Source organism: Pezoporus flaviventris, unplaced genomic scaffold (assembly GCF_033815535.1).
Source record: "Pezoporus flaviventris isolate CSIRO_AGI_PZ_B2104156 unplaced genomic scaffold, CSIRO_AGI_Pfla_v1 ptg000013l, whole genome shotgun sequence".
In the NCBI taxonomy this organism is placed as follows: domain Eukaryota; kingdom Metazoa; phylum Chordata; class Aves; order Psittaciformes; family Psittacidae; genus Pezoporus; species Pezoporus flaviventris.
In genome coordinates this window covers 39,035,166-39,061,970 of record NW_026892561.1, presented here as the reverse complement: position 1 = coordinate 39,061,970, position 26,805 = coordinate 39,035,166, and the positions used below count along the sequence as shown (strand labels likewise).

Below are 26,805 nucleotides of genomic sequence, written 5' to 3'. Positions count from 1 at the left end.
GCAAAGGCACAAATTATTGTTACTGCATCTGAAGAAAGGGACATCTGGGTCAACAACTTACACCTTAACTACTGTGTGTTGTGGTTTATTCAGCTGCAAAAAGGGAATAGTAATACTTTTATCATAGGTTATTTTGAAAGCATAAACTTTGTAAGGTGCTTTGAGACCTGTGCTGATGTGCTACTGATATATGTATTACAGATTTGGTTTGAAAATTGGGCCCCCCAAAAAGCCCAAATCTGCGTGTATTAAACTGGGTCGAAAGGCTGCCCTTGACTTCAGTGGTGCTGATCATGGCCAATGGAACTTCTGTGAAGTTACACAGTGAAACTGTTGTGAACCTGGGAACAGAAGCCTAAGATCCTTTAATTTGCAAACTTCTGTCATATATTTAAGTAGATGGTAAAGTAGGGGCTTCCTGATACTCTTCTTAAAACTTCAGCGGGTTTCTAATTCAGGTATTCTTGAAGATTTTGCATATTTTGTGAAATCTACTTCCTAAAACTAGAGAATTTTTTAAGGGGAGAAAAACAAATATGATAGAAGCTATGCAATAACATTGTTTTTTATGTCCAAGCAGTATTAACAAAATTAAGATACGTAGCAGCGGCATGAAAACAAACTTGAATGCTGTTTTGGCATGTGCATCTCATGGAAGGGTTGCTAATTAGTGAAAATGCCAGTCCTTACACAAAGTGATTCATTCTCAGGAGTAGATGGTATCTACCAGTGCCACATGGCACAGAATCAGTGGTGTGGGAACTGGTCATAACCAATAAGGTATTTGGGAAATATTTCAGCCTTTTAAAATATGCCTCCCACAGAAAATATTGTACTTTTACCCAATTTTCATCTTAGAAAAGGAAGAGCTGCTTTTAGGGGAACACTGGAGTAAAGAAAAATAAATTTTGAAGGAAAAAAAATGTAGGTATCCATATTCTTAATTCTGGTAAAAAAAGAAAAACTGCTTCACCCACTCCAAGCTCATGTAGTGGTGCTAGAGAAAGAACACCAGTTACCGGGGCAGTGATTTGGTGTGAGCACTCCAAGTGCTCAGTTGTTTCCTGACAGATAAGAGTAGGTCGGTTTTACTAAAGTCCTGCACTAGGGAGTGGAGACACAGTCCTGCATCTGGAGACACAGTCACAGGGCACAGCTGCTGGCATTTCACTAGCTGCACATGCTGTCCTGAGAAGGGGTGGAAAAGGGAGTGGGTGAGCTGTACCTCTGTTCTGTCCCTTTCTTCTTAGGTATTTCCCTAAATGTTCCCCTGTGCCCTCAGCAGTGGGGATATACCTTATCGTACCTTACTATGTATGCATCTTATGAAAATCATGTAGTCTTCTGCCCATTTTCATTTCCCCAGACTAGAGACTTACCTCAGTACCTGAAAGGCTGTCAGTTTTCTGAGCCGGGACATTGTTTTGCATGTGAAATGCCAAAGCTTATTCTTACCCTCTAGGTTCAATGATATACTTAGTACTTCTGTCAGAGGTGCAACTGCAGCTTCTGCTAGCTGTTACGTTAGCTAGGTTGGGCTCTGACAGCAGTGCAGGAGCAGCATGGCTTAGCATGGGCTAATTGTTAGGGAATGTACTCAGCTTTCACAACAGGCATTGCACTGCTACAAGCAAAGAGGCAAGAGCTGTCACAGTCATTAGTCAGATCTAGTAAGATACAGAACATGCTCTCATCTGGAGATGTCAGAAACAAAGAGCAAGTTATGTTTCATGAACAGGACGTTATCAAATGCTTATGAAAACCAGAAAATAGGCTTCCATTCACACAAGACTATCAATTTGCTTTCTCCAGTGACTGCTAGTCACAGCCTGTTGGTAATATAGGCTACAATTTCCTAAGCAGTGGCTGTGCTGACAGTATATCTAAATGAAGAAACAGGAAACCTTGAGACTTTCACTTGAACTGTGAAGAATAACATCTTTTAAAAGTTTCTAAACAAAACCTAAGCTATTAAATGTTTTGTGGCAATGAAGTGCTGATTCGCAAATGGAGAACAGCTTGGTGCTTTTGTTGGGAAAAAACAAAAAAGCAAGGCTGCTTTGGAGTTTCACAGACTACCGAGAGGCAATTTTGTTAATGGAGCAGTGGGCAGCACTTCTCCTTTTCTGGCCATATCAAAACAACCATTGCAGAGAAAATCATTTTATTCTCTGCCATGGAGATTTCTCCATGGAGAAAATACCACAGCAGGCTTTTCTGAATCACAAGTTCGCTGGCTTGCAATTTTCAGGCTCAAGGTAGAGAACTACATTTAAATATGTGGTCTTGTATTTCCCCCCTTATAGATCAGATCAAAACACAGCAATTGGTCCTTGTGGGGAAGAACAGGGGTGATTACAGTGGTGGTAGGCTCTGTGTGTAATTATGGAAACACCCTTGCCACAGTAAATAGAGAGGTTTTAAATGTCTCCGTCTGGAGTTTTATTATATTGAATATGGCTTAACTAATAATTATGAACAGGGTTGTGCTTGATTCTTGCATATATCTATTTCCCATCATTTAGCAGTCATGTAAGAAGTCTAAAAATGCAGATTGTACTATGTGTGTACTTATGGTAAAATCTGCCAGTCACGAGGCATCTTTAAAGTCTGAAAATGCTACATTGATGGTTTAACTGAAAAAATATTTGATTCCAGTAAAAATGAGGAATCTGTGGAAATGTAGAAGCATATGCTCAGATAACACAGCTTTTACAGGTGTAATTAATGCACAGGGACCAAGGGGACTAGCTGAAATTCTGTGCAGAATCACTGTGCCCCCTGACATTCCAAGCTCTTTCTCATCTACTGTGAAATTTGTTCTAGGAGACTTTCCTCTCTCCTCTTTTGCTTCCATTTTCCTGAAATGTGTGCACTCTAGCAGCAGTCATCAAAACTGCAGGTATTAAGACATAGGGTACAGAAATAGAAGAATCCAATAATCTCCTGACTTTGTGTGATAGATCATAGCCCTTTAGAACTGGTCTTGAGCATTGTTTGATAGTGAGTTAGTGACACTCAGTAGCTCTAAAACATGCTTATTGCTGAGAAGCTTACACCCACCTCTGCAGGCAACTAGGATCCAAATTAATGATAATTGTTCATACAGCAGAAAGAGGAAAGAATGCAAAATAATTTCTCTCCTGAAGCAGCCTGTCTCCTTGACTCTGTCAGGAGAAGGAACACATACGTTAGGAAATCAGTCTTCTCTTGTTAATTCCAGCTGAAATGTCTCAAAAAGGTTTTTTGCAAGTGTTTTGACAGAAAGTGCAGAGCACTATAAGAGACCTATTCCTCTGGTACTTCAGCTGGAATTAACACAGGAAGGCTTTTAAAAAGGAATATAGTGAGGGTACTCCACAGTCAAAATGGGAGCTTATGCATTATCTTCTGAGTTGAAGTAAAACGTCTACATCTGAAAAATTAAAAGCAAAACAAAATAAAAAGCAGGATAACCTTGTTGAAAAACAAAAACATTTTTATAGAGCAAAAATATTTAACAGACGGAAATAGGGACTTAATAGTCTTCTCCAATGTTCAAAAGAAAAAGGGCTCACAGGGGCTGGTGCTGACAGCGTATAAGCTTATGAAAGGAAGTCAGGGAGGGCCCCATGCGCATAAAATGCAAAGCAAATAAGCAATTAAATTCAATCTGTCAAAATTAATTAGAAACAAGATTAAACCCCCCCCTCACACTCAGATGAAGCATTAGCTTGTTAATGTTAATTCCTGTTCTGTTATTGTTTGTGATAAACTGAGTCGTAGCTATTTGCAGCTGATGAACTTCTCTACAGAATCTGAATTTTCTTTTTATTCACCTCTGAAGGTTTGAGTGGAAATATCTGCGTGTAACCATATCTAACTGTATCTGTGTGTCGCTGGGGTTGGTGTAGCTGCTGTGCTTGGAGTTGGAGTAGCTATATTGTCTGTTGTAGTCAGAGTTTGAGTAGCTGCTGTACTTGTCCCTAGGATGGTGTAGCTGTTGTATTTGGAGTTGGAGTAGCTGTATTGTCTGTTGCTTTGCCATCAGTGTAGCTGCTTCCACCGTGGTAAGCACATGGTACTTGCTTGGCGGGTTGGTGGCAGTGTGATATAGTCAATCTGCCAGGCCTCCCCATATTTGTGCTTCAGCCATCGTCCTCCATACCAAGTACTAGCTGAGCCTGACCCTGCTTAGCTTCCGAGATCAGATGAAATTGGGCATTTTCAGGGTGGTGTGGCCGTAGGCCACAACCTCATATGAGGTGTAGTGACAACCTCATAGCCTATCTCCTTAGCTGTGGTGGAGGGAGGCTCTGAGGGCAAGGTCTTGCTGAGGCTTCTGCTGCAGGAACTCCCCTCCCCACCCTAGAGAGCTGCACACCTTTCAGGGAAGGTTATGGGAGCAGGTCTCAGATGTATCTTGCAAGGAGCTTCTGAGAAAGTGTTTCTGACTTATTTGCCTTGAGCTTCCAACCTGATCTAATCCATGGATATTTGCTACAGCTTCCTAACTGTACTTCATAGCGCACCTACTTTGTCTTTTCCTGCCATGTGCACTCAAGAGATAGTAGCTCTGTCTTGGCACTGCTCTCGTGCAGTGCAGTTTTCAGATTGCAATTACCTTGCACATGGCCACAAAGCAAGCATATGCCTGTTTGCTAGCAAATGTGTAGCCTTTTTTGCTCATTTGCATTGATTGGACTTGCCACTCTGTGCATGAAATCACACTTCAAACTTTGTTTATGCCTTATGTCAGGTTTGAGCTGAACAATTCATTAGTAAGATAGTACTGTAAATCCCACTGTGTGATGATGGGGTATTATGCACTCTTGGAAGAACAGCTAAGGGTCTGGACTGAGTGTGGCAAGGTTTGGTTCAGAATTTATATATCAGATCTATGTTAGGAAAACTTTGTAGAGTTGGTATTTTACACTGACTTTGACTAACCATAAGTCACCTGCATTATTAGCCAAAAATCCCTTTAGGTTCCTAACCGTATCTCTATGAATGCTAAGAAGCAACCTGGGGTGGGAAGAGAAGCATCAGGGGTGGACATCTTAGTACCACTGTAATTTGGAGAGGGTTATGGAGATGTTTCATTTCTGCCTTATTTCCTAGAGTGTCATGATAAGTTCGGTGTCCTCATAGCATCCCTAATTGGTTAAGACAGCAGTGAACTCAACCAAAAAATCTCAGCTGCCAGATGAGTTACTGGCCAATTTTTACATAATAGCCTAGGTGTTAAAGCACTGATCTGGGAATGGAAACATCAGGATTTTTGGTTCCTCTTAGCTCAAGAGGGTTTGTATCAACTATTTCTATTTCCTAAAAATGTATCCTAGCAGGCAAGATGCAGACCAGCCTGTGTGAAGCCATGTTTTCTCTATTGAATCCTGCTGCACTATTATATAAGTGAGAATGAAAGCTGGGGAAACAACAGTTGAAAAAGATGTTCAATATTTCTATGCATGCATATATATTTTATTATTTTTATTCTTTCTTTATTCTTAAGATTTAAGGTATTAATGAATTGAGTATCACAGATAATTAAACATAAAAAGAGTGTCTTTATATTATCTTTTTAAATTCGTGTAGCAACCTGTGGAACAATCAGCTCCAGAGCTGCTTTATCTGCATTTTCATGGATCATTAACAAATAGCATTTTCTGCATAGCAGAAAATATAAGTTTCTAGCTTAGCTAGAAGGACCAAGCCCTAAAGACCAATTACATCTTTATTCACTTCAGTTCCCACTGATATTCACCATGATACAAAATATCTATAGCAGTTTAAGGATGTCTAAGCAGACAATATATACACATTTTTTTATATTCAAGTTTTAATTAAATGTGTATGAACCTGATATGCAGTTATTTGTGCAGCAAGCATAATCATATCTTATGCATTTGAAAATTTTGGATGCTGGCAGTACATGAAAAGCACTTTATGGGAATTGCATTATTGCATATTTCATTATAATGTAATTCTATGTTAGATATTCTATTTATGCAGAATCCAAAAATAGTTTGTGCTGTGTAGCAATGCAAATTTCAGTGAATAATCCACAAAGAATTTCAAAGCCTTAACTATTTCTGACATGCACTACTTTGTATCTTTGTTGAGGACTCAATCTTCGAATAAATCATACTGGGCTTTTTATGAACAAAGTTGATTTCTGTACTTCCCCAGTAAAGAAGGGTCTATCACTTCTTATCTTTATCACTGAAAATATTTGGGGGGTTATCATTATTCTTCAAAATTCCTCAAACTGGTTTGAGATGTTCTATAAGTAGTTAAAGTCTAAATCTGGTTTCTGTACTCTAAGGCTATGCTCTCCCTCTTCCAACTGAGGGCTGATTACTGGAAAATGAGAAAGCATAAGCAGTCTCATGACCAACGTGCTATGTAGGATAGCACAATAGCTGAGAAAAAAATCCACTTTCCTCATATTTTCTTCTCAAGGAATCCAATTTAAATCTGTGATGAACGGAGGGAATTTCTTTCCCACTAGTTTTGGGTAACAGTGGACAAGAATAGGGATGCTTTGTTTTATCTGGTATTACTGAGACTCTTAAGATTCTGAACTCAAAGACCTGCTTAGTTAAAAAGCTTGAGGGCTGTATGCATTGGCAGCTTCTCTTGTACTGGTGTAAACTAAGACTAACGGATTATGCTTAAGTTAATGGTATTACACTGGTGTAACAATCACAGTCATCTCTGAGTTTAGATCACACCTCCTTAGCAGTGTACTAAACACAGAATGAAGCAAGATATGAACTTCGTGAACTACTTACAAAAGTTGCAAAGCTGGAGCTTTCTATTCTTTAGAATAGGTAGCACCAAGCAGAATTTTGACTAATGAGGCTATAAGAAACAAAAACTTACTGTTTAAAATATCAAGATTATGGTCAATGCCAATTGATTATTTTAACAAATTATGTGTTTCAAAAAGTGTAGGGCAATGGTTCATTTTTTCAACTGGTTTTCCCTACTTCTGCATACAACAATTAAATATTTAAAGTACTATAATGTGGTTAAAGAATCAGTTCAGAAAATCACCAGGTTGCTTTTAGAAGATTGGAAAAAAGAAGACCCACTCCCTATAAATTTTTAATGAACAGACAGCAAAACACTCAAAGTCCATCAGCACTGGCTAGGAACTTTATAGAACTGGAGGGAGATTTTACCATTCATAGCACAGCTGTGTTCTCAGTACATAGCCACAAGGAAGACAAAAAAAGGAAAAAAAGGAAAAACCCACTGTAAAAATTTGTCTGCATAAATAATACAACCTTTGCAATAAATTTTAAACAAATATTTACAGTAAAAGTTTGTTTTTTTCTTTTTTTTTTTTTAAAAGGACTGTAACACCAGTCCAAAATACTTATTCCATTTCTTCATGTAATTAGGTATGCATTTTTGAACCTTCTGTGATGGGATTTCTCCCTTTTTGAAAATGCAGCTCCAGCACATTGAACCCACAAAATTTTTGTATTATTTTCATGATCTTTTAGGTAAACTAATATATATTCTGTCAAAGTTGTTATTTTAAAACCTATCTTTATTTCTGTCCATCTGCACACCAATATGACCAATTATGACCAAGCCACAAAGGAAGCATCTGCAAATGTTCTGTGCTACCACCTATTCCTCTACTGTTCACCTTTAAGAATGGCTTATTTTTCTGAAAGTAGAAATAACAGAGTTCATAATAATTGTGAGATCCCATTCTGCTGCAGACCAAACCCTCCAAGTCATAACATTTTCATATACCCTCCTCTTGCTAAAAATGGAAAGTAACAGTTTTTATGCTGCTATCAGAGCAGTTGAACTGGTCCTGTAATTGGATCTGCAGCTCATTACCTTTATCTGTACATCAAACTGGACTCTGTTTATGACAGCTTGATGCATACTAAAGTTCTAAAAATAATGTCACCAAGATTTCTTTAGCTTCTGGGCCAGCAAGAGAAGATTATATTAATCCGAATGCTGTATTTACTATGAATAACTGTTACACTGCACAAAGAAGGTCAGGTCAGGATGGTAAGTTCTGTCAACCTTCACTGAGAAGCCCACAAATGTTCAGCTGGAAGACGTGGTGTTGGCTTTACAGAGGAAAACTATGCTAGGATGACTCAAAGCTACAGAAGTCAAGAGGATCCTGAGTTCTAGGTCTATACTTAAAAAAAAAAACAACCCCCCCCAAAAAAAACCCCACAGCTGATTTTTTAATTTTTATTCATTTTTTTTTTTTTTAGGCTTCTAAATTAAGGAAATATGTTCCTATGGGCAATGTAATCTGACTTCCACTGTACTTCAAGCTTGCACTATAGTGTGAGATGTAGCCTTTGTTTCTCCTGTTTTGGACTTTTGCATCCTCTGACGATAGTTCAAGTGGGCTCATAAGATGTGATGATGTGCTGCAATACCTCATACTAACTTGTCAGCCTTAAACCAGTATTTTCATTCTTGTGATTTGTCACCTCCACCTTTCCTTAGCATCCCCTTGAGAAGAAGTGCTGAATTAAGAACTGGTACTAAGATTGGGTGATCCACAATATATTTGAATATGTGATGATGCATGTGTTCTAGTGAATCAGGCACCTACTTCAATATCAGAAAATAGAAAATGGCTCTTGAGTTTCTGTGCTGCGAAGCATTGCGTTATTTTGAATCACTGATTGCTAGAGTGTTCTTAAAATCAGAGGCAAATAATTTTTTTCCCTTTACACATTCGCATATTTGCCTCAGCCTTACTGGTGACGCTGCTAGGGTGTGTTAGAGTAGTTTAACTCAAAGCTGTCATTGCCAGAGCAAACTAAGGACACCAACAGTGCTTTTTCCAGAGCAACCATCCTAAAATTGAAAGAATGCCACTATACAGGCTGAGCTTCTACATAAGACCTGTATTGAGAGCCTCATGCACATCCACTGAAACCAGGGGAGCATGTCAGTGACTTTAAGGGTTTTTGCATCTAGACACTAGCTTTCCATAAGCGTTCAAGAATACTTTCTAATGGAAAAAGTCATTAACGTGCCCTTTGGCAGTCCTGGTGGTAACCTTAATCATACAGCATTCCTTCAGTCTCACAGCTTTCACAGGAATACCACTGTAATTTAACATTAATAACAGACCCTTATTAAGAAGTATTATCAATTTCTTGTTGAGGTGATGGGTGATGTTATAATCAACAATATCTTGCTGTGACAATTGCTGCTGTAAAAGAAGTGCCATTTATAGATGGTATTACATATGCAGTCTGTGCTGCATGCGCATCCAAGAATTCCAATATATGCTAACTGACTGGAAAGGCAACAGTGAAAGATATACAACGCAGAAAAATATTTAAAACCACTTCAGGTGCAATGCAAAGTAGTTTTTTACACATACAGGGCTGCAAGAGAAATAATAATAAGTTTAATTTATGCTTGATTAAATCTGTGTTATAAGCTTCCGGTACTGTTATATCACACTTAGGTCTCCTGGGTGCTGTTAAGTGTTGTCAGCCAACAAACTATAATTTCATGGTTGAGTGGACTAGTACAAGCCTAGGCTTCTGCTGCTATGTACAATCATACTACAGTATGCTGTAATAATAAAGTGAGGAGAGGAAAAAATAAAGTAAAATAAAATATTCTCATGCAGAATAGTAATTAATATATACCAGTAAAATCAGATACTACAATGCCTTCATCTATAATTTGTTGAGGTCAATAAACTGAGTCCGTTTACTTTACTGGGCTTTAGATCAGCTGATTCAAGTTCTGTATTTTGATTTGACAGGTACTCTAAAACAGCTGCACAGCTAGAAGTAAGCTGCAGAACTGGAAGGGTTTTTTTTAAATGCAGCAATTTTGCTAATTGTGACTTTTGTCCATGCCAGGACATTTTGGTTTTGGTCAGTAGCTATTAATTTAGCACCTGTGAAATATGTCTATAAGAGGAATCCTCTGTACTTAGTTTTGCCTCAGTAGAGTATGTGCTGAATTTCTCTTGTGCTAAAGTGTACATCTTTAATATCTTTAGTACATCTTATAGCAGTTTAGCTTTAACATGCTATAGTGGCTTCATACAGCTGAAAAATAACATTAAGGAAAAAAAAAAACAAACAATAAACCAGTTATGTAAGCTGGATTGCCTGACTGAGGCCTTGGTTTTATGGGGTGCTGTGCTCCCTTGGTGAGACTTGTAAGCATCTATTGGTCTGCTGAACAGCTTCAGAAATGGCTCTTGGTAAATCTGAGAGCAATGGGTCAGGTATTTCAGCTCTTGGGTGTAGCACAAAGATTACTTAGGTCAGGGGACTGACCTAAGCATTTTAATATATTTTTACATTAAAAAAAGGTAACAATCGCATAAAGCCCAATGCATTTATACTGGGGCCACTGTGGTCTGTGAAACAGTCTTTATATTCAGTTGTTATCAGAAATCGAGAGAACCCCTTGAACAGCACAAATAAAAGGTATGCTATGACAAACGAGTTAGGATGTTAAATAGAAAAGCTGGTAATTCTACACTGAGTTGTGTAGAATAAGCTGTAGGCCAGGTAATGCCTCAGATGCCATGCAAAAGTCTTACTAAAATCAATGATCATTCAATGCAAAGAGCAGAAAATAGAACCTGGCCCAGCATGTCTCTGATGGTTGACAACAAGGATTCAGTAACAGCTTACAAAACATTTGTGGTTTTGTGGACTTTATGATGAATCTCTTTTCACATTAAAGCACTTCCCTTTTCTCAGATTGCAACAATAATGACAAGCTCTCCTCCACTTGTCCCATGCCTGTACCGTTTAACCACTTTTTTGAACATTGATTTTTTTAAAAAATCCCATAAAGTTTCCCCCCATGTGTCTCTTTATTTCTTCCTTTAAAGGGAAAAGTGCTGCGTGCTCCTATGAAGGCTTTAAAGAAATCAAGAAATTTGATATAATGGCTTTGCTTCCAAGTGAAATCTTTTGGAAAAAAAAAAAAAAAACAACCAAAAACCAACTCTTTTTCCAGAATTACTTAGTTCTTGTATTTTATGTAACTATCAGATAAAATTAGACTATGAAAAAGGATCTAATATTTGTTTTCTTCCTTGTCAGTTACCTTTCTCCCTAGCTTGATTCACCCTTCCCCCCCCCCCCTTTTTTTTCCTAAATTTTATTTTAAACATGTAAATAGACTTTTCTGCTGTGTACTGAATATTAGTGTCAGGATGAAAAATCTAAATAGTAAAAACTTCAGACTTTATCTCCTTTTGATTATATTTTGTGGAATCAAAATTCCTGCATCTCTCTTCTTCCTTCAAGATCATGGTGGGGAAAGGGTGAATTCGAAGACTTGTATTTTGTAATTAAATTATCAAGAAACTATCACAAATAATCTTTACATATGCCTCAGTACCATGCAAGAGTGAAAAGGATACGTCAAATATCTGTAAAAGAGTTTTAATCTAAAATGGGTATTTAACTCATGTTTAGTAATTTTTTCGTATAAAAAATACCTGGCTGTGAATGAGATCTTCAAAGAATTGACTTGCATATTCAGCATGGAATTGTGTAAGATTGATTTATCCAGGTTTCTGTGAATGGAGGACAAACTGAGGTCACTTATTATTCTGGTTAATCATTAGCCATGTTTATTTATTAGGTTAATTTGCAGAGTTTCAACAATCTTGTGTCCTTGGAAAGGGTCAGGAAGTAGCACCAAATCAGATATACTGATTATCTGTGCTTTAAAAAGAATAATGAGTTTTTCTCGATCATGTACTTGAAAACCTGTTAGTGGAATGAATTTTGAACCAAGTCCAGGCAATTGTTGCTAATGATAAAATACCTCCTGGGGATACAGTACTGCTCAAGTTTGCAGTGTTTGAGAAAGCCTTAGGATATAAGCAGCTGCTCTTGTGTCATGTTCATGTTATAGACACTGTAATTCTTTTAGTAAGAATTATACTTTCTCTCAGTTTTTATTGTGATTTATTTGTAACTCCTGTAAAACTGATTCTTGCGCTCTATAGGCATATTAATGCTATGACATCTAAGTTTCTTGCTAGCCAGTTCTTTATTATTCTTGTATACTAATCTGTACCCTTATTGTACTGTGTGGTACCTGAATTTGCTTACATCACATTATCTGATGCTTCCTCAATTCATAATTAGACTGGAGTGTCTCTGAAATAAGATTTTTTTCTGTGTTTAAGAACTGTCTAGCAAAATGAGGTTCTGGTCCAAAACTAGGACACTCTGTGCTATTTTGCTTTTGTCACTTAAGTGACAAAGAATACCAAATTGGAATATTAGTAATTAAGAAACATTTAATTCTCCAGCAGATAAAAGCAAATGGTGTGCACATGTATGCTTTTACAGTCTCTTGTCTTTTTTTTCCGAATGTATCTATCTCTGATATGAGAGTGGCAGGTCATCCCATAAGGAAAATTCAGCTGCAGACCATAAAACGCTGAACTTTTCTTTGATTGTCAGTTTACCCTGGAACTCGTTTTTGCTTTTAGTAGCTTTTCCATTTTCGCACAGGCACAGAATAGTACTTATCTTACTTCATAGGCAGCCATTATGTCTGTTTTATCCACATAAAAGCACAGGAGAAATAAAATGATTGGTGCCCTGATAAGTTAAGGAGGATAGACTCTTGAAGTCTACAAATAATGCAATTCCTTTTGGCTGATTGATTTTGGGTAAGTGCAAAGGACATAAACAACCATTCTTTTAAACTGAAAGGAATGCATCTGGATGATGGATAACTGCAGTTCAAGCAGAAACACTTCTACAAGTTGCTTTGTGGAGGATTGGCTCATTCTGTCCCAAACTCCTGTTTCTTGTCAGTGTAACTGAATGTTAGTTCCTCAGATTGGAAAGAAATCTGTAAAGAAGGAGAAAGTTTTACTTCTACTCTACACATGGTAGTGGGCATGTGAGCTGCTCAAAATCTAGGCTCTATGCCAGTTAGCTACATTCCTGTTTGGTAGCTTGGAGCAGTACTGAGATTGCAGTAGGTGTGTCACTGCAATGCTTATCCATACTATCCAGCTAAAAAAAATCATCATATCTCTCTTGCTCCCTCTCACTGCTCATGTGTGTTTTAGTTTTGGAGAACAATACCACATGCAATCTCATCCTCACCCCACTGCCAGAAAAAAAATTGATTAGCCTTGTCCGCAGGTGGCCCCAAAACCCGTATCTTGCAATTTAACACTTACTAAATATTTAAAGAAACTTACCACGCATTTGAAATCTTTGTCCCTCTTCCTTCCCTTCTTACTTTCTTCTATTGTAATCTTGCATATGTTTTCCTGTTATACAGCAACTACTTCTTTCTCAATGCATGTTTCTGTGTGTACTATTAAAGTACATATCCTGCAACATAATCCTGCAACATAGCATAGGCTTCTCTTTTATGGATGATGGTGAACATTTATAGATGGAAAGATCTTGAAACATTATACTCTCTTTTTTCATCTGCAGTTCAGTTATTTTGCACTTCTGTGTTTTAGTGTGGCAATCCCAAATCCTTCTTGTCCTCTTGGTATACAGCATGAGAAGCTGGGAGAACACTGTAGTCATCTTCCTCACTGATGCTACAGAACAGCCAGTGAGAGCAGAACAGCCCTTACATGAGGAAGTGAGAATTATATGAATACAGAGAGAAAAGGAAGCCTTAGTAAACAAAAAGTCTTGTGTAAGATCATGTTCAACCAGAAATGATTACAGTTCAGTCTGAAGTAGCTGGAAAAACTGGTGAAGATTGCAAGACCCTTCTATTATATTTTACATAAATTTTTAGTGGTAGATTGTAACTGGAAATACAGGCCTATGCCGAGAAGTTCTAACTCTAGTCAGGTACACAATGTCTTGGGATGATGCAGGCAAAACCCAACGATATCTGCTGGAGGAAGCGAGTAAAGAGGTTTGGACTGAGAAGAGTTAAGAGCAAATATCTACTAGCAAGGTAGAAGCAAATTCTGGGAGCAAAGTTACAGTTTTGTCATGGGTTGCTGTGGAATAGGACAACTTTGCTCACCATTTAATTGAGCTCTGCCCTAATTAATATAGAATCATAGAATAGTTAGGGTTGGAAAGGACCTTAAAATCACCTAGTTCCAATCCCCCTGCCATGGGCAGAGGCACCTCGCACTAAACCATCTCACCCAAGGCTCTGTCCAACCTGGCCTTGAACATCCAGGGACGGAGCATTCACAGCTTCCCTGTTCAACCCTTTCCAGTGCCTCACCACCCTCACAGTAAAGAACTTCTTCCTTATATCCAATCTAAACTTCCCCTGTTTAAGTTTTAACCCATTACCCCTTGTCCTATCACTACAGTCCCTAATGAAGAGTCCCTCCCCAACATCCTTATTGGCCCCCTTCAGATACTGGAAGGCTGCTCTGAGGTCTCCACGCAGCCTTCTCTTCTCCAGGCTGAACAGCCCCAACTTTCTCAGTCTGTCTTCATGCAGGAGGTGCTCCAGCCCCTTGATCATCCTCATGGCCCTATATAAACACAGGCTCTTGCCCTTGTATGACACCTACTTATTCATTTGTTTGCTAAATATGGCTACATCTGCCTTGAAAAGACACAACAGTATAAAGCTATGTATATAGTGCTGGAATATAGATCTTGGGTGTCCTGCTGTGCCCCCCAGTAAATTCTTAAAATACCTTTGTTTATGCCCTCACTTTTCCACTACAGCTACAGCCTCAAGTGGTAATGCATTGTAAGAAGTGAAACCTAAGAAACTGAAGTAGATGTTCTGGAATTTCCCCACTATCACATACCAAGTATTTTTTTTTTTTTTTTCTTCTTTAAATTAATTGAGATGAAAATCCAAGAGGATACCTCTGAGCATTTAAAGGATCTGTTCTTCATTTTTATTATTCCAATATTAACATTTCTTAGCCTAGATTTCAGAGAATGTTCTGCTTTTCTCAAGTGTCCATACTTGATTCAAAGATACTTCCTTAAAGAAAATGGCCCTTATTGAAGCCAGCTGCCTCTGGATCAGGCAGAATAAAAAAAAAAATCTGATTCTCAAATAGAATTTTGGGGTGGTTGTATAGTTCTATCCTAGCGAGGCATGTTGCCGTTGCCTAAGGCCGCTGACCAAAGTGAAAAATCATTCGTAAGGGCAGCAAAGGACAGCACACCTTTTTTTTTTATTTCCTCAGTGATATTTCCTCCCTCTTGCTTTTCCCTTGTGAAATAAATAGGAATATGGAATATTACTGCCAGAAGAGTGGATAGATTTGTGTTAATGTTTAAGAGCAAATGTCAAACTATAGAAACGTTGCAGTTTTGTATGCTTTCGAAGTATATAACCAGATTATTATTTTGCTGTATCTTTTCTTTGAAAACTCTCTCAGTAATTGTCTATGCAATCTTGTACTGGGCACAAACACTGTGCTACATTGTAATTGCTTCTTTTAAATTTTGCATCAGAGCTTTGTAACATTAGGCAGGGAAAGGCGAACGAAAGTTTGGGTGGATAATTTCTCTTTCCCTGAAAAGAATGTCTTTCAGAAGAAGTCATTCCAAATGAATGTTCAGAGCTGTGAGTCACAGCATTAGTGGGTTGAACTATTATTCTGTGCAAGTATATGGGCATATATTTTCAGGATTAGTAAAATGGAGAAATATTATTTGTAATAAGAATATATTTTAGGATAATGGCAGGGTTATAATCTCTGCAATTCTAAAGAAAGATTATGACTTGACTGGAAGAGGGATTGACACATGAATAAATCTGTTCTTTTTTAAGAATTTAAAAAAAATCACTTAAGATATTTGTTTGAACTGCAAAATACATGGAAGGGCAGACTTTCTAGAATAGAGCATGAGACATCCATATTAAAGATCTCTACCACGGATAACCTCTGAGAAGTGGTGCTTCTGGTGCCTTCTACAGTCCTTTCATTTTGTGCGTTGATATTTTCATATTGATTTCTCTTTCCCTCCTGCACCTGTCCCTTGTTTTCTAGCTCTACCTGTGTCTCTGTAATGTATTTTTTTTTCAACTCATGCCTCTGTGCTGTTTTTACCTTCACATTTTATTCTTTTTTTCAGTCCAAAGGAAATTTCTACTCCCCCTTCACCCTCCTCATACACCTGTTCATTCAGTTTCTGACTTATGGTTTGAGATATACCACAACCACAGGCTGTTCCTTCTGAAAAAGAAGTGGAACTGGGTGTTAGTTAAAGCCAGTTATGCTGGTACTCAACATTAACATTTAAACACATTTTGCCCCTTTATAGAGCATTCACCTACTATGTCTAAGTATTTTTGAAGAATTGTTCTAGTGAAACATTTTAATGCTAAGTGCTTTTTGGCCTTTAAGATTGCTCTGGTAGATTAACTTGGGCAATACATTCATTTTAACAAAAAAGATTTTTTTTTTCATCAAAAGTATCTTTCAAGGGTAACTTCACTTGAGCTCTCTAAGGAAAACGTATTCCCAAAGAGTTATATTTTATCAGATGAAATACTTCATCCTAGTTTGCTGCAGCTGGTATCATAAAAACACCTGTAGCCTGAACATTAATCTCTACTCAGTAGTGAAGGGTAATGGACCTATAGATCTGCTATTGAATAATAGAGACTACTGGCAGATCTTTGCCTGTTCAGTTCCTGAAGCAATGTGCATGGAAATTAGCAGATAGGCTTCTTTTACATTCATCATACATTTCTGTGAAAGGCTTAGGGCATGCTTTTATTGTGGGATCTTGTTGATAGCTATGCAAAGCCTTTGCAGAGTCAGTTTAAAATGGCAATAAATTTGAATGTTAGCTTTTGCCATCTTTCCATCGGCACTCGTGCAGTATGGGTGTCCAAGAGTGTATGTTCTACTTTTGTTTTGGGAGGATATTCTTTTAATAGTATTTAAAATAATATAACAATATAAAAAAAATCAAAACTTTTCTTGAAATGCAAAAGATGAGGAAAACCAAACTTTCTAGAATAAAGCATCAGCCACCCATATTCGAGATCTCTACACACATGCCTCAGTAGGAATGTGAATAGAAGCAGGAAGGCTCAGGAATCCAGGGGATAGGACTTCCTTGGAGCATTTATCCCCTGGGAACTACATGTTCAGAATGGGTTGCATCTTTCTCTGTAAGAAGTGTGGGTAAACCGGTGTTGTCTTATTTTTACTTTCTCTTTGGTAGCTACTGCTTTCTGAATATGCGGTCAGGCTGCAGCCACTGGGCTGCTTCAGCCTCCAGCCTTCTGGTTTCCCAAATACAGAATTTACATGCTGATTAATAATGAACTTAGTTTTATTCTGGAATTTATAAAGGTTTATTTAGATAAACCTATCGTGTATCTACTAATGTAGGGCAGAGTTTGTTCTCTCTCCCCATACCCTCAATCAGGAGGGTGCCACTGCACTGCCCAGCTTCTCTAGACCTTCTGTTTCTCTGAACTTTCAACATCTCTTTACTAAACACATTAAAATAAACTACATTTTTGTTTTCAGCATTAGATTCCTGAGCATTTTGATGGTGCCAGTTATAACACATCTATCACCAAGGGTTTATAAGAAGAAAGGATACTTATGGTCAAAGCTATACCATATTCTGAACAGCCATGCACTCTCAGCTTTGGTTGTATTTTTATCCGGGTTAGATGCACTCTGCAAAATAAATGAATGAAGTGAAAAGTATTTTTATAGCATACATAAAACATGGACTTCCAATATTAAGAAAACCCATGTCAAACCAAATTACAATTAAACTGCACTTTTTTTTTTCTCCCCAAATTCAGAAAGCTTCTTTGGCACACAAATGTCATCTCTGAATCACTTCAAGAACAAATTGGCTCATATAGCATTGCTATATACTCATTGTAAGAGTGCAGCATTTACTTTTATTGATGATATCAATTTTATTAAGCAGCTGAGAAGCAATGTATTCTGAGATCAATAAAAGGATATTTCGATTTAATTGCCATTGTAGGATTACTTCAGTTTACTCCTACAAGATCAGACGCTATTTGTGTATGTCTAACAAAATGTCATTCCCCAAAGGATCATGATATCCTAATGACACAACTTTCCTTTCGTACTTCTTTCCAAGGGAGGAGGACCATAACTTGAGTCAACAAGGTTGAAAACACTGCTTTCCATTCTGCAAGCTAATTCTGGGGTGTGTTGCACAGGTAGATAGATGGATCTGTCCTTTTACTCAGGATCATTATTCAGAATGATACATTAGAAACAGCTGTACAAAGACAGCTAATTGTGTTATTCTCTGGGCATGGCATTAGCACTAGCAGAAGAATTAGTGGCAGAATGGAACTAGGAATGGGCTTGCTAGTTCTCTAAGGATATTTCATTATCATCTTGCTTGTGTTTTGCTGCAAGTTAGATTTTTTCTTTTAATGGGAGTATTTTTCTTTATGCAACTTAATTTATCTATTTTTTATGCTTTAGAAATATATTAAACATTTCCTATTATATATTAGCATTCATGTAAATTGGCTGATGATAATAATGTCAATGGTCTGATCCTCAAAACAGTAAGGTTCCAAGCCAACCTGTGCATAGGAACTGTTACATTGATTTCACTGAATTTTGACTAAGGTTATATAGAGACAGAAACCTTATTGTAGCAGTTACGATTTTGTTAATATCAAACTGCTCACAGTGAACTTACAAATGTGCCAAATAGGGCAAAAGTTATTTTTGGGTTTCATTTCCGTGTTACTGAATTGATTATTTTCACAACTTCCCGTAGCAACTGGGGAGGCTGGAGGAGGGAAGAAGATGGTACTAACCCCTAACAGAGCAGTACACTCTTCCAAGACCTTCATATCTGATAGTGCATTTTGGCAGGATAGATACAGATGGGGAAAAGGGTTGAAACATTTAAGCAGGATATTTAATGACAGGGAAGGTCTATGTTAGGTCAGAACAACAAGAACACTGAAAGAAAGAAGGTGAAGGATGAGGGTGGACAGGGATAAAGATGAGAAAGAGGACAGGTATGGAAACACATGTATCGTGGAGTGGGCTGCAGCAAGCAGCCAGTAAGTGCAACACAGAGGAAAGCTGTAAATGGCCCATGTATCCTTGGTTTGACTACTAATATTTCTGGAAGCCATAGTGTTGTTGGTCCTCTTTCCAAACTCATTGTATATCTAGCTTCCTCTTGTGGGAAAAAGATTCCACATGTTGGAACACAAATTGTTCCTGTATAAAAGCAGTGGACAAGAAGTCTGCGTGACAGTATAATTCTCTAAGAATTTCCGGGTCCTGACCTGAAACTGCTTGTATTTCTTGCACTAATGTTTATTGTTTCTTTGTTCCACATCTGCTCTGTTGGCCTGTATTCTCTGGCTTATGTAAGCTCTATGAGTCTCACATGTGTTGCACCTTCCTCCTTTTGTATATGAAATCTGTGTTGTGTTTACAGCTTTTCTGTTTGTTGAGAATGTGGGTAGTTATTTGTAGTGAAGATCCTGCTTAAAAAGTACAGACAAGGGATGGCAGGAGATGTTGGTATGAGTGCTTTTGGCACTGTTATAGATCTTTGGATCCTATGATCTCAGAAAGTAACATTTCACTTTCCCTGCAGTTCAGAGAGGTAGAAATAGGGGACACAGTCCACCACCTCTTCTGGACAGCACCTTTTCTCTGGGAAGTGAGAATGCCAACGTTTCTCATCTCTTACTTTGGAATTGCACTTAGATTATTCACTTGCAATAAAATCACCAACCAGCTGGCCAATGAAACTGCTGGGGAAAGTATAAATACTTGGTATACTAATAAATAGGTGCTTATTTTTAAAGGTATCAGGTAATTTATTTTAAAAATAAACTATTAATTTGAGAGAGATAATATTGACATATGTTTTGCAGGGTATTTCGTTTTCTCCTGAGATCAATACTGCATCTACAACATTTTCCCCGAATGCTTGTAGAAAATACATTCTTACACTGTCTTGGCAGAGATTAACATAGTAAAATTTGAGATACAGAAACCATCTGAATAAAATGGTATTAACTGTTTGGTTTTCTTTCTAATGGGGAATGAGTTAAAAAGCCAACTGCCATAAAAGATTTTGCCTTTTAATAGAGCGACTTTGTAACTCTGCTTAGTGATTATGTATTCTGCATTCTGCTTATCAGTGTTAGATTTAGGTGTTCATACTATGAATGGTATGCAGCAAGCTACTTTTGCTTTTATATATTATTTTCTATAAAATAATATACATTACCTGTAGTATTATGCAATTAATTTCTTTCAGAAATGAGTTATGATGGTGCATCAATAAATAAATGGGTATGAATATGAGGCTATTATTTCTTACGTTTATGCTTATATTGTGATAATGATTTAATGATAAACACCTTTAAGGAAAGGCAAGGCAGAACTGACACAAAGAACCTGAGAGATGCTTTTGATGGATGAGGTCACAGTATGGTGAAGACCAGATGCTAATTATATATTAAAAGGCTTTATACCTTTGCTAGAGATGGAGCCCTGGATTCCAAGTCTTACAGCTTGAACTGGAATTTGCTGCTAGTGGACTGCTAACATTACTAGTTGAGCCAGCCCAGACTAGAGCATAATCAGAAGTCCATAAACAACTGTGTACATGGGAGTCTTGACTAAACACATCAAATTCCTTCTGGGAAGGAAAAACTGAATTTGTGAAAGGGAAGGAAAGAAGGGAGATCAAGTTCAAGTAGGAAAGCAAAAGTGTTATGCAGCTATGTAGCTGCTATGGTCTCTGACATAGTACTCACAAGGTTGAAGGTGTTTAAGCTTTTTTCTGCCCCTGAAAAATCCAGGTCTGGTTATAGATACAGATTGAGAGGTTCTTACAGCAAGATACCCTGTGTACTGGTATTTAGAGTGGTCAGAGAGAAGGTTAGGTTCAAGTCTCCACAGTAGACCTTGTGGCTTCACCGTTCTGCCTGAGTAGTTGTTTCAGTAGTCTGGCTGAGAAGAGAGAAGCCTACAGGCTTGTTTTCCACTAAGTTTGCTGTCTTTTAAACATCTTATTCATGAGAAGATATTCAGTTCTTATTTGTGGTACAATCCCCCTGAAGCATATGTTTTCAAGTTCATCTGGGTGAGAGCTTTAACTGGAACTTGATAGGTTACTTGTCCAGTGATATATGCAACAAAGCCAACTCCTTTCACTATGAAGACACGCTAACATAGAAAATGAAAATTAGATAAACTGAATAAAAATACTATATTAGAAGTAAAGGGAAAGAAGAAAGACAAGAAAGAGGAAGAAGAGTTGTGAGACGGAGATGAGATGAAAGAGAATATTAAAAGAAATAACCTGACATAAATTGAATAACTGACATAAATAACTCAGATAAGTACTGCATTAAAGAGGGCTGCAGAGAATGCAGCAAAGGTCTGAATTAGTAAAAGGCTGAGATTTCAAATATAAAAATGTCAGAAAAAGGAAAGTAGAGTACCACAAGAAGGAAAAAGAATAATCAGAGAAGCAACACTATCTTCTAAGTTAAAATTTGCTACTGTAAGGAATGCTGACTTGAACATGATAGGGCATGAAAAGCGTTACATTTATTTACACCTTTTGTGTTGTATTGCTGGGTTTTGTCAACAGAGAGAGGTGTTAATTCACAGGGCACAGTTGGGAAACTGAATGTGTTATTGTTATTCATAAACATGATTATTTCAATTTTTAACAATAGAAAGAGAAAAATAGATGCCTATTGACTTCTGAAGAAATCAGGTTTTCACAAAGCATGCATTCAGTCAATTTTATACTCCATTCTCTGATATTTGATAGTTCTTGATTGCTGCAAAGTAGAAAATTTCTGACATGATGTTATCTTTAAAAACCAGTCAAGAATAAATTAAGGTTCTATATTCTGGCCTTGGTCAGAATTTGGGTAGAGGCATTGCAGGAACTTGCACCAAGGTGCTTAGGAGAGTGATATTAGCGATTAGTCCCCATAAACTCAGAACAAATCAGTATCTTGACATGGTGCAATGGAGTTATACTAGCCCTTCTAATAGTGACTGAGTTGTAAAATTAAGAATATGGTCAGATATGAATAATGTTGTTGGGGTCTTTTTGTTATTTTTCATTTCTTTTCCCCAAAGAAACAGCAGGACATTAGGCACCTGAATTCCATCCAGTTTCCATCAATGACCTAAATGAGACCCTAAATGCCTTCAGATAGGTGCAAAGGTGTAAATGTTAAGACTGCTCAGTATGTAAGATTTATTAAAATTCTGCCTAATTATATCTTTAATGCATTTTCAAGTGAATAGAGTATCTTTTTCGTGTCTTACAAATGTAAATACCAATTTAAAGCATCACTGAGTAATTTAAATTTCAGTTCTAGTTATGCAGTCTGAAAGAGTGCATGGGGTGGTATTGCCTAGAAACAGGAACACAGTATTAGGTACTTTTTTGCTTTGCCAACTTGTCAGCTGTAGCATTGTTTCTCCCTAGTTGTACTGCTCTTCCACTTACTGTGCGGAAGCACATGTCATGTCTCTGAGTATTGACTTACTATAGATTTCTACTGTTGTTGCAGGCAGTGCTGCATTTGAAATAATGCTATAATGTATGACAAAAAAGGGAAGGTGACAGTTGAACAGCTGCACCTTGCTAAATAGCCTGCTTCAGTTTACAGTTTTCAAGTTCACAATGCACTTAGGTTTCCATGTGAAAAATATTTCCAGAAACCTGATCTCCTAGAACTGAGCATTGCACCTTCTCCTGTTTTATTGTAGCGAATGAAATATTGTTCTGGCTAATTTCTATAGATGCAGCATTCGGAAGGTGATAAATATATGGATGTATCAAGGCAGTACTTCTGTTATTTTGTTTATTAGACTTCTCAGGGTATCTTCACGTTTATTTACAGTTTTCTTAAAACTCTAATAGCTTTAGTTAAAAATTTTCATCATTGCATCCACATTCAAAAAACAAATATATCCTCTGTATTTTATAAATAAAGCTCCTTTTTATTTTCAACCTGCCTGTTTTAAATATTTTCAGCAATAACACTGTTTCTGACAAACATGATCTACCAACAATTGAACAGATTTTTAATAGAGTATGTATATCTACAGTCATGACATACCTGACTTGCAGCTTCTGCTTTCAGATCTTCATCTGGATCTACGCCAACTCTGTTAAAAAAAATCCAAAACAAAGACGTATGGTAAAGATATGATGTATATTAGAGAACTTTGAGGGTAGAAATGTTTCTCTTGTGCCACTCATTTCCTGCTAAGTGAGAGATGTGAAGAAGAGCTGACAAAACATTAAGATCAGTTTTTTTAATCAAGGAATTTCTTAAGTTTTTGGGAAAATTGAGAGTCTCTTTAACAGCCGGTCATAACTCCTGAGATTAGATCTTTACCCTGGCTCTGATCCACACCTGTGGTGAGAAAATGAAGTCATTAACCTGTGCTATGAAATCCTTAATTACTGGCAGAAGAGGGGTGTTGAGAAGGAACTGGAGTTGGGTATGAGGACAAGAGTACCGGACTCTGGCATTTCTTACTGTACTGCATTGTAGCTAGCTTGTGGCTTTTGGAAAGGGCTTTACTTGGCACAGAAAGTATGGGAAAACAAACCCAGAGAGGAGAGGAAATTGCAGTGGGTGATGTGCAAGATGATGAGAACCTGGGTGGCATTTTACTCATACGGACAGGGAAAAAATAACATTGGCTGTTAAAAGTGATGTGGTGGAAGAACTGACATATCTTGAATACTGCTGATACTCAGAACTGAGGGGTGCAACTGAGGAATGTTGAGTTGAATGACAGAGGCTTGTGCTGATGTTCATACCACTTACAGAAAGAGAGCAGTGAGGGTGAGGAATAATGAAACTTCTTATCCCTGGAATCTGAAGCCCACAGCTAGCTAGCTAGCCCACCAATAGCCCCTGAAAGCCTCCCACATAGTATCAGGTCCACCAAGCTAACGGAAAATTTACTGATGTGAATAAAAGGTACTCTTTCACTAGATTCTAGATACTCATTTAAGTCACTTAGATCACTTTACTGTTTTTCTGACAGTCTTCCTTCTTGAGTACGTTTTTGATTTTGGTAATAACACATCAAAATACATTTTAAAATAATATTAAATATTAACAGTTACATACTTCAGCCTTATTTCCTGTAAATATTATGCACTCTTATTCAGTCCGAGACAATAACAGGACCTATATGCAAAGTAAATGCTTTTTATATGTAAATATTGCATGAAAGAGAAAAGACATTTGTTTCTATCATAGCTCTTGAGCTTTCACAAACCTGAGTTCTTCAGGCATAAATATTTAAATCTTTTTACAAAAATAGTCCTTTTCTTTGTCCTTTTTTTTTTTAAATTGCTTGAAAATACTTCTGATGGCACTAACCTATTCATTAGTTTGGAGTAAAGCAAGTTAGGTATTTCCTTTTTAATGAAATTGAAGTATTTACACGGGAAGAAAAAAACATTACACAGAGGTTTAGCCATCTGTCTGACAGTGGGTTTGTTGTTATCATATACAGAGCAGTCTAGGACCTTCTCTTTCCTCAGTATTGTAAAACTAAGCAGTGTGAGACAGACACTGTTGTAGAACTAACAGTGTGCAGATGGCAGTGTACAGAGTAAATACAGCAGATTATGAAGCTTGAAGCAATGGCACAAATGTAGGTGTAACGGTCCCAAATTTATAAAACAGGTCACAGTCAGAGAATCCCAGTCTCCTAAATGCAATTACATACCCTGTTTATTAGACTATGTTTATTTGCTAGATGTGTTCACCAGGAACACTACTTGACCAATACAGAAAAACACCAGCAGTACAATAGTCAAGGGTCTGCACGGTTCTGAAAAGTAAAAAAATTCAAAGCATTTATGCATGACAGGTGGCAGCTGAAAGGCAGGGCTACAGCACAAACTTCTCTCTCACTCTCCTGTCCTTAATGAGCTTAACTTGACCTCAAAGAATCGGTCTCCTGGGACAGAAGTAATTCAGCCTTCAAGCAGTTCTGGACCTACTGGAGTAGAGAAACTGCCACTTCCAATTGATTGTGTGTGTTGGAGTTGTGATGTGTTTATTACAGAATGAGCTAAGACAACAGAAAACATTTCAGCTGGGACTAAAAGGACTGCAATAGTAAATGTAAAAAAGGGTAGGCAATGGAGCCAGTAGGAGCCAGAGTTTCTGACTATGATACTGTTTCAGTAACTGTCATGTAACTACTAAGTTATCACATTCACAACAACAAACCACTGGCACAGGAAAAAAATCTGGGTTTATAGAGTTTCACAGGATTTGTGGTATGCTTGAGTTTCTTTGCATGTATAACTTCCAATCCTTATAGCTGCAGAGACAGCTAGTTGTTCTACCTTGTTTATTCTGCAGACAATATATTATAATATGGCACATACGAAGATAGTCACATGAAATCTTAACATGAGTATTGCATTTAAAGCCAGACAATCCCTACCCCTCACCCCAGCAATAAATCACACTTAAATTCAGTGGAATCACACTTCTGTCCTAGATTTTTCACATATGAAAAAGAAAGGAAAGCATGATACATGAAAGACACATGAATGACACGGATCCACAGATGACGCTTTCCTTTGGTCTGGTCTCTGCTCTTGTTTGACACAGGTGCAGATGCCCTTGCTGTTTATCTCATGGAATAATATCTTGCTGCTGCAAATTATAGAATCATAGAATAGTTTGGGTTGGAAGGGACCTTCAAAGGTCTAGTCCAACTCCCCTGCAATGAGCAGGGACATCTTCAACTAGATTAGGTTGCACAGAGCCACAAGCCTGACCTTGAATGTTTCCAGGAATGGCGCATCCACTGGATGGGCAACCTGTGCCAGGATTTTACCACCCTCATTGTAAAATACTTCTTCCATGCTTCTAGCCTGAATCTCCTCTCTCTAGTTGAAAACCATCATCCCTCTCCTATTGCAACAGGCCCTGCTAAAATTTCTCGCTGTCTTTCTTATAGGACCCTTTTACGTGCTGAAAGGCTGCAATAAGTTCTCCCTGGTGTCTTCTCTTCTCTGGGCTGAACAATCCTAACTCTTTCAGTGTTTCCTCACAAGAGAAGTGTTCTAGCCTTCTGATCACTTTTGTGGCCGTTCTCTGGACCATTTGCAACAGGTCCATATCTTTCTGTATTGAGGACTCCAGAGCTGGACACAGTACTTCACGTGGGGTCTTACCAGAGCAGAGTAGAGGGGCAGATGTGGCTAGCAAAATCTTATGTATTGATTTAAAGCCCCTTGGGAAAAGGACCAGTCATTCTTTGTGTTCTATAGGAGAGTTTTTAAATGCATTAAAATAGCAATACATTTTTGCAGTAACTTGACCATTAACAACTTTATTAAGTATGCACTAAGCAGACTGAGTTCAGTCAGTTCTGAATTTGAAGCTAATTATTTCATATTCAAATATAGGCTTGGGAGCTTAACAGTGACCATTGAAAATCATGGTCTGCTATAATTAACTCTGATACACTTGCTATGAACTAGAATGCTGTTTTTAAACTGCAAATGTTGAAAAACACAAGTATAACAAATTACATGAGACAGTCAAGACAACTGAAATTAAGCAGAGACATGCACTTCAAGTCCTTCCTCAAAAGACCTGCTATAGGTCTAATGGTATTGCACTAGAATTCCAAACTTAAAATTTGTATAAATTACTACAAATGCTTCTAAGAAATACTCTGTTGTTAATACTTGTATAAGTATCTCTTTCCCTATTAAATTTTTTTGTTTTCCCTTTTCTGTGAGAAGTTTTCGTAGTACTTTTTGTTCTCCTTTCTTGCTGTCAACTTTGTTTCTTTTCTTCTGT

The 26,805-nt window shown here is 37.6% G+C and overlaps 1 protein-coding gene across 1 annotated transcript in view; it reads right to left on the bottom strand.

The window, feature by feature from the left end:
* SLC9A9 (solute carrier family 9 member A9) overlaps nt 1–26,805 on the bottom strand; it is a 195,756-nt gene that overhangs the window by 30,605 nt on the left and 138,346 nt on the right. The window contains exons 13-14 of the mRNA XM_061452903.1: nt 23,068–23,116; nt 17,535–17,614 (exon numbers count right to left, since the gene is read on the bottom strand). Of these exons, the coding sequence (XP_061308887.1) occupies nt 17,535–17,614; nt 23,068–23,116 (129 nt within the window). The remainder of the gene's footprint in view (nt 1–17,534; nt 17,615–23,067; nt 23,117–26,805) is intronic.